This window comes from Cebidichthys violaceus, unplaced genomic scaffold (genome assembly GCF_023349555.1).
Source record: "Cebidichthys violaceus isolate CVI_PGR_0920_01 unplaced genomic scaffold, fCebVio1.0.p SCAF_532, whole genome shotgun sequence".
NCBI classification, from domain to species: Eukaryota; Metazoa; Chordata; class Actinopteri; order Perciformes; family Stichaeidae; genus Cebidichthys; species Cebidichthys violaceus.
This window is the reverse complement of record NW_027176742.1, coordinates 20,001-28,548: the sequence shown is the minus strand read 5'-3', so window position 1 is coordinate 28,548 and position 8,548 is coordinate 20,001. Positions and strand designations below refer to the sequence as shown.

At 40.8% G+C, this 8,548-nt stretch overlaps 2 protein-coding genes across 2 annotated transcripts in view; one reads left to right on the top strand and one right to left on the bottom strand.

The window, feature by feature from the left end:
• The first annotated feature begins 6 nt into the window (after positions 1-6).
• LOC137888412 (ubiquitin carboxyl-terminal hydrolase 11-like) lies at positions 7-7,513 on the top strand. The gene is made up of 12 exons (XM_068731792.1): positions 7-27; positions 146-229; positions 483-577; positions 675-878; positions 1,079-1,188; positions 1,289-1,771; positions 1,993-2,063; positions 5,459-5,571; positions 5,668-5,817; positions 5,893-6,008; positions 6,124-6,212; positions 6,323-7,513. Exons 2-12 carry the CDS (start codon positions 206-208, stop codon positions 6,515-6,517), a joined length of 1,650 nt encoding a protein of 549 aa, XP_068587893.1. The 5' UTR covers positions 7-27; positions 146-205; the 3' UTR covers positions 6,518-7,513.
• Positions 7,514-7,610: 97 nt separating this feature from the next.
• LOC137888413 (ER membrane protein complex subunit 3-like) overlaps positions 7,611-8,548 on the bottom strand; it is a 5,514-nt gene continuing 4,576 nt past the window's right edge. Inside the window, exon 9 of the mRNA XM_068731793.1 lies at positions 7,611-8,371. Coding sequence (XP_068587894.1) covers positions 8,243-8,371 — 129 coding nt within the window. The 3' untranslated portion in view covers positions 7,611-8,242. The remainder of the gene's footprint in view (positions 8,372-8,548) is intronic.

Below are 8,548 nucleotides of genomic sequence, written 5' to 3'. Positions count from 1 at the left end.
CTGGACCCCTACGCCAAACCTGCTCAGGTAACACCTGTTTCTCTACTGAAATACTGAGAGCGTCAGGAAACCTTAAGGATACGAGTGTGATATTAATATCTGTGTGTGTGTGTGTGTGTGTGTGCGCGTGTGTGTGTGCGCGCAGCATCGTGTCGTGGTTCCTAAAGCAGGAAAAGTTTCTGATCTCTGCTCTGCTCTGTCAGAGATGACCAACGTACCTTCCACACAGGTCAGTGTGTGTTTAATTTAATATAATAATTTTTTAATTTAATATAATTATTATTATTACATTTTAAATACATATATTTTTTTATTTAATTATTATATATTTAATTATTATTTTATTTTTTTTAATTTAATTTGTTTTATTTGATTTAATTTAATAAAATAAAATATTTTTTGTGTAACCTATTTTTCTGAAACTACAAAGTCTTTTCTACATATCTGTTAACTGTGTGTGTGTGTGTGTGTGTGTGTGTCAGATGGTGGTAGCCGACGTGTTCAACCACCGTTTCTATAAGATCTACAGCGCTGATGAATGTCTGAGCTGCATTCTGGACCGAGACGACATCTTTGTGTAAGAAAACCCGCCGCTGTTCACCAGCCGGTTCGTCTTTTATTGAAGACACGGTCGTGTGTGAGGTTTTTTTTAATTGTGGCCGCGGTGCGTTCAGGTACGAGCTGAGCGTGCTGGAGGAGCAGCAGGAGGAGCGGGTGCTGCTGGCGCTCTACCTGAGGGAGCGCTCCCACTACAGAGACTACGGCTCCGGCAGCAGCTCCTACGGGACGTCTCTGTTCGGACATCCGCTGCTGCTCAGTGTCCCACGGAGCTGCTGCAGCAGAGAGGAGCTCTACCAGCTGTTCCTGAGGAGGCTGACGTGAGACACACACACACACACACACACACACACACACACACACACACACACACACACACACACACACACGTACACACACACACACACGTACTCACACACACACAGAGTCTGTTGGTTTACCTTTATGTGTGTGTGTGTGTGTGTGTGTGTGTGTGTGTGTGTGTGTGTGTGTGTGTGTGTGTGTGTGTGTGTGTGTGTAGGCGCTATGTGCGACCTCCCGATCCCTCTGAGGAGTTGGAGGAAGAGGAAGAGGAGGAAGACGAGGAGGAAGAGGAGCTGTACAAGACCCAGACCAATGGCATCAGTGATGGTATTGTCTGACATTAATAATAATAACAATGTTTATTAATTGATCTTCATGTTTTTAGCTGCAGCCGCTTCTCTCTGATTGGTTCTGTTCTGTTTTTCAGAGGAGGAGCAGGAGGACACGGAGAAAGCCGGGCCGTCTCAAACACAACCCTGCTGCGGCGATTCGGCGACAAACAGCCAATCGGACGAGACCGCCGCCGAGCGCCGCCCCGACGTCAACCACACGCAGCCCTCACTGGACGACGGCCACGCGGAGCCCGAGAACCAGACCGAGCCGGTCTGTGGCGCCGGAGCCGCCGACGCTGACGTCCTCACTCCCAGCGGGGACTCGAACGGCGGCACCGCCGACGCAGAGCCGCCGGCAGAGCAACCGCATCCGCCACGCGAGACCACAGAAGAAGAAGAAAAAGAAGAAGACAAGCAGGAGGAGGCGTGCTCTCCGAGCCCGCCGGCCAATGAGCAGCCGGCGAAGAGGAAGGCGTGTCGCAAGAGGAGGAAGAGTCTGTTCACCATCCAGGCGGTGAACTCCAACGGGACGACGGAGAGAGGGACGGGGGAGGGAGGGAGCGCCGTGTCCTTCAGCTGTAGGTTCACACACACACACACACACACACACACACACACACACACACACACACGTTCATTTGGCAAAAGAGAACAATATTGATATTTTAAAGAAAACTGGACTGCTACTGCAGTCAAACACGTCTGTCACAGTACATCTGTCATTCTTCTGTGTTGATTTAAACATAGATCAGATGGATCTACATTTACCTTGTGATTTAGATGTTCTGTCTCTCCTCAGCTCAGCCCTATGTGGCCATCGACTGGGACCCCGACATGAAGAAGAGATTCTACAATGAAAACGAGGCCGAGGTCAGTGTGAACGTGAAAATCTGCTATTGGTTGCAGACAGTAGCTGCTAAACGTTTTTCTACATACTATATACTATGACTTTTTTCGACATGCTATACTATGACTGTTTTTTCACTTTTTCCGACATGTTATACTATGACTGTTTTTTCCATTTTTCAACATGCTATACTGTGACTGTTTTTTCCATTTTTCAACATGCTATACTATGACTGTTTTTTCCATTTTTCAACATGCTATACTATGACTGTTTTTTTCATTTTTTCCGACATGCTATACTGTGACTGTTTTTTCCATTTTTTCCGACATGCTATACTGTGACTGTTTTTTCACTATTTTCGACATGCTATACTGTGACTGTTTTTTCCATTTTTTTCGACATGTTATACTGTGACTGTTTTTTCCATTTTTCGACATGCTATACTGTGACCGTTTTTTCCATTTTTTGACATGCTATACTATGACTGTTTTTTTTCCCGACATGCTATACTATGACTGTTTTTTCCATTTTTTGACATGCTATACTATGACTGTTTTTTTTTTCCGACATGCTATACTATGACTGTTTTTTCCATTTTTTCCGACATGTTATACTATGACTGTTTTTTCCATTTTTTCGACATAATATACTATGACTGTTTATTCCATTTTTTCGACATGTTATACTATGACTGTTTTTTTTTCCGACATGCTATACTATGACTGTTTTTTCCATTTTTCGACATGCTATACTATGACTGTTTTTTCCATTTTTTCGACATAATATACTATGACTGTTTTTTCCATTTTTTCGACATAATATACTATGACTGTTTTTTCCATTTTTTGACATGCTATACTGTGACTGTTTTTTCACTATTTTCGACATGCTATACTGTGACTGTTTTTTCACTTTTTTCGACATGCTATACTATGACTGTTTTTTCCATTTTTCGACATGCTATACGGTGACCGTTTTTTCCATTTTTTGACATGCTATACTATGACTGTTTTTTTTCCCCTACATGCTATACTATGACTGTTTTTTCCATTTTTCAACATGCTATACTATGACTGTTTTTTCCATTTTTTCCGACATGTTATACTATGACTGTTTTTTCCATTTTTTCGACATAATATACTATGACTGTTTTTTCCATTTTTCGACATGCTATACTGTGACTGTTTTTTCACTATTTTCGACATGCTATACTGTGACTGTTTTTTCCATTTTTTTCGACATGCTGTACTGTGACTGTTTTTTTACTATTTTCGACATGCTATACTGTGACTGTTTTTTCACTATTTTCGACATGCTATACTGTGACTGTTTTTTCCATTTTTTTTGACATGCTATACTGTGACCGTTTTTTCCATTTTTTGACATGCTATACTATGACTTTTTTTTTTCCTACATGCTATACTATGACTGTTTTTTCCATTTTTTCGACATAATATACTATGACTGTTTTTTCCATTTTTTCGACATAATATACTGTGACTGTTCTTTCCATTTTTTTCGACATGCTATACTATGACTGTTTTTTCCATTTTTTCGACATAATATACTATGACTGTTTTTTCCATTTTTTGACATGCTATACTATGACTGTTTTTTCATTTTTTTCGACATGCTATACTGTGACAGTTTTTTCACTATTTTCGACATGCTATACTGTGACTGTTTTTTCACTATTTTCGACATGCTATACTGTGACAGTTTTTTCACTATTTTCGACATGCTATACTGTGACTGTTTTTTCATTTTTTTCGACATGCTATACTGTGACTGTTTTTTCACTATTTTCGACATGCTATACTGTGACTGTTTTTTCACTTTTTTCGACATGCTATACTATGACTGTTTTTTCCATTTTTCGACATGCTATACTGTGACCGTTTTTTCCATTTTTTGACATGCTATACTATGACTGTTTTTTTTTCCCGACATGCTATACTATGACTGTTTTTTCCATTTTTTGACATGCTATACTATGACTGTTTTTTCCATTTTTTGACATGCTATACTATGACTGTTTTTTCCATTTTTTTTGACATGCTATACTGTGACTGTTTTTTCCATTTTTCGACATGCTATACTGTGACCGTTTTTTCCATTTTTTGACATGCTATACTATGACTGTTTTTTCCATTTTTTGACATGCTATACTATGACTTTTTTTTTTCCTACATGCTATACTATGACTGTTTTTTCCATTTTTCGACATGCTATACTATGACTGTTTTTTCCATTTTTCGACATGCTGTACTATGACTGTTTTTTCCATTTTTTCGACATAATATACTATGACTGTTTTTTCCATTTTTTCGACATGCTATACTATGACTGTTTTTTCCATTTTTTCGACATGCTATACTATGACTGTTTTTTTCGACATGCTATACTATGACTGTTTTTTCCATTTTTTGACATGCTATACTATGACTGTTTTTTCATTTTTTTCGACATTCTATACTGTGACTGTTTTTTCCATTTTTTTCGACATGCTATACTATGACTGTTTTTTCACTATTTTTCGACATGCTATACTGTGACTGTTTTTTGACTATTTTCGACATGCTATACTGTGACTGTTTTTTGACTATTTTCGACATGCTATACTATGACTGTTTTTTCCATTTTTTTCGACATGCTATACTGTGACTGTTTTTTCCATTTTTCGACATGCTATACTGTGACTGTTTTTTTCCATTTTTTGACATACTATACTATGACTGTTTTTTTTTCCGACATGCTATACTATGACTGTTTTTTCCATTTTTTCCGACATGTTATACTATGACTGTTTTTTCCATCTTTTCGACATGCTATACTGTGACTTTTTGTGACGCTGATGCTATTTTCATTTACTTGTCCCCAATTAGACATAATTGAAGGAATGAAGGTAGTAAAAATAATCACAAAAAAAAGGAATTTATTCAAGAAATACTTTGGATAAACAACCACAGAAACAGATCGTTCACTAGAATCTATGTCAGTAATGTAAAATGAAATCATTGCAACAATATCACAGATCACAAAGTAGTTATTGCACAACGACAGCCACTGGTCCACTGAATGCAGCTGTCTGTGTCTTCTCCCCTGATGAGTGAGGGATCAGCTGCAGTTCAAACAGAAGCACTCACAATGACAATGTTAACCCAACATCTCAAGGATGAACTGATTAACATGTGGTGCAACTTCACAGAACACAGAAGTCAACACGCTAACTATGATAAGACCAATGCTGAAGTCACAGTATATAGTACAGCATGTTATAACAAGTCACAGTCACAGTAGGTTGAAACTTTCCCAAAGTGATGTTGGAGACTTCCCAGAACCTTCCGTGCAGAGAGAACGTGAAGGAAACTTCTTCCTCACCGTGGCTTCCTTCTCTCCTTCTCTCCTTCCTCTGTAGAAGTATGTGAAACACGCCAGTATGGAGGTTCCTCAGCAGCAGACCACGGTCCAGCTGCAGGAGTGTATCGAGCTGTTCACCACTGTGGAGACACTGGAGGAGGAGAACCCATGGTAACACACACACACACACACACACTCCCTCGACGTGATAGAAATGAGACAGGTAAATGATAGTGTGTGTGTGTGTGTGTGTGTGTGTGTTTTCAGGTACTGTCCGGTGTGTAAGAAGCACCAGCTGGCCACTAAGAAGCTGGACCTCTGGTCTCTACCGGAGGTTCTCATCATCCACCTCAAGAGGTTCTCCTACACCAAGTTCACCAGAGAGAAGCTGGACAGCATCGTGGACTTCCCCCTCAGGTGCGCACACACACTCACACACACTCACACTCACCAGTCAGATGATATAATAACAGGTTGTGTGTTGCGTTGCAGAGACCTGGACTTCTCCGGCTGCCTCCTGAGGAAGAGTCTGTCCAATGGAGAGCCTCCGAGCCGCTATGACCTCATCGCCGTGTCCAATCACTACGGAGGGCTCAGAGACGGTCACTGTAGGTCCCTCTGATGATGACTCAATGAGGTCACACCCTCCTTTCATGTCCTTGTTCACTCGTGTGTGTGTGTGTGTGTGTGTGTGTGTGTGTGTGTGTGTATGTGTTCCTGCAGACACCAGCTATGCGTGGAACAAGGACAACGGTCAGTGGTACTACTTTGACGACAGTAAGGTGACGTACGCCAGAGAGGACCAGATCATGGTGAGTGTTACTTCAATGTGATGATGTCACTAATGTGATGATGTCACTATATTAACGAGTGTGGTTCCATCTCCTGTAGTAGAACCTGAACTCTCCCCGTTGTCCCACAGACCAACGCTGCCTACGTCCTGTTCTACCATCGACAGGACCGGATCAGAACACCCAGCCTGCCCCCCCCCACCAGCAGCCCCGCCTCCTCCTCCTCCTCCACCACTCAGCCCGCCAACGACATCACTTCCTGTAAGGACGAGGACGCAGAGCCGGGCGCCGCCTCCTCCTCCTCCGCCTCCATGGAGACAGACTGAACGTCACTTGATTTGGTTCTTCGTCTCAGTTTTGGGTTTTTCTTTCTTCTCTCCTTCGGGAGAACAACGGGCCTCTTTTCATGTGATTCATTTTGTTTTTTAATTATTATTTTCCAGCAACACTTGAACTTTCTCTGATTACTTCTTGTCCCTCAGAACCTCGTCGGCTCGTGTTTCATCTGTAAGCGGCGAAACATTTGATACTCAGGTAGTTTGATGATCAGGACTCATCATCAATAATTCAGTAGTTATAAATGATGCGTTATTACAACTCAAAGAAACAGAAAGATCTTCACCTTTTGTCTTTAAATGATGAATTAATAACTGGATTCTCAAAGTATTGAGTTTGTAGGTGAAACACTTATTTATACAATTCAGTTATTCATTCAGAATTTAAACAGTCGTTCCATAATGTATCGTTTAAACGTAATCAAACGGTAAACGTTCATCATTGTTCCACATTTGATATCTAAAGTGTAAAAACACGATAGTTATATATTTATTTCTTTGTGTTGAACTGAGTGAGCCGAGTGAAAGGGATTCTGGGTAATCAGAGTGTGTTTATAGCAGATGATTTAATATTGAACAAAGCTGCCAGGGAAGAGAAATTAATGTCTTTGTATATTTTGGTTGTTTTTTTTCTTCTGGTATTTATTTTTTTAAATGGAATGCTTTGGGCGGTCACATGACTTCAGTTTTGTGATTATTTGAGTTATTGATGGACGATGACGCGTTTATTTTTCATATTTATAGGTGAAGATTTGAGATAATCTGACGGAGTTTAGTCTCCGAGCTCTCACTGATTTTAAAACCAGCTCTGTGTACAGTATTTTTGTAAGAAATGTATTGATATTAATATTATTGTTGTTGCTGGGCGGAGCCGGAGGGAAGCGTGGGCTGATTTCTTTCTTTGGTCTTCCTGTCAAATATCAGATGAAAATATTTTATTGTACTTTCAATCTTTTGATATGAATAAAAGGACGATTATTATCACAATGACACTTTCCTGTCACCTTTTAAATCTTTAATCTCTACTGTTAATAATTATTGACCTTCATGTTTCATGTTGAGCTTCCAAAGACTTAGATCTGCGTCACATGAATCATATCTTTAATAAGTGAAGATCAGGGACATGAGGTCTGACCGCAAAACACAAACACTTACATTTGAACTCTATCTGGTCCGGTCTGCTCAGCGGGTTCCTTCAGAACAGACGAGAGAGGAACCCAGTCAACGTGACGTCACCTTTTTATTTAACGCCTCGACAAAGTGTAGAAAAGTTCTGAGTGCTTCTGTCGTCGGTTAACGAGAGGAACGTGTTCCTGAGACTCAACCAGGTTCTGGGAACCGTTCTAGAACAACTAGAGAACCGGGGTCCTGGAACCCCGAATACACAAAAACAGCAAATATCTGAATGGAAACTCAACGTACATTAAAATAAACAACAATATGTAAGAAGGTCCAGTTAATACTACTTACTCACTTCTAACTGTCAGAATGTATCGACAATCAAACGTGAGCAACAAGTCATTTCATCATCGTCATTAATATTAATCTGAACATTGAAGGCAGTTGCACGTCGTAAGGCTGATGAAGAAAAAAGAAAAAAGGCAGAACGTGAATAAAGTGCCGGAGGTGAAGAATCCAGAGATCAGCTTCGTGGATCTACTGCTGGACTTTTGTGTACGCTGGGTTCCAGAACCTCTCACAGACGTCCCGGTTCTCCTAGAACATGGTGGACTTGATGTCCTGGCTGAAGAAGGTCCCAAAGTTCAGGTCTCTGGACATCAGATCCTCCTCCACGTTCTCCAGAGCCCACTTGTGTTCCACGATCTCCAGCGCCTCCCACTCGCTCTGAGAGACAGAGACAGACAGACAGGTCAGCTCATCTTTAAGGAACAGATGCTCTCTAGAGATTTAATCTGAGTGTGATGTGAGGCATCATGTTAGGACCGGAGTCTCTTCTTCAAACTAGGTTCACCGTCTCAAACCCGATGTGTTCATCAGGAGAACCTTTGATCAAAGACTTTC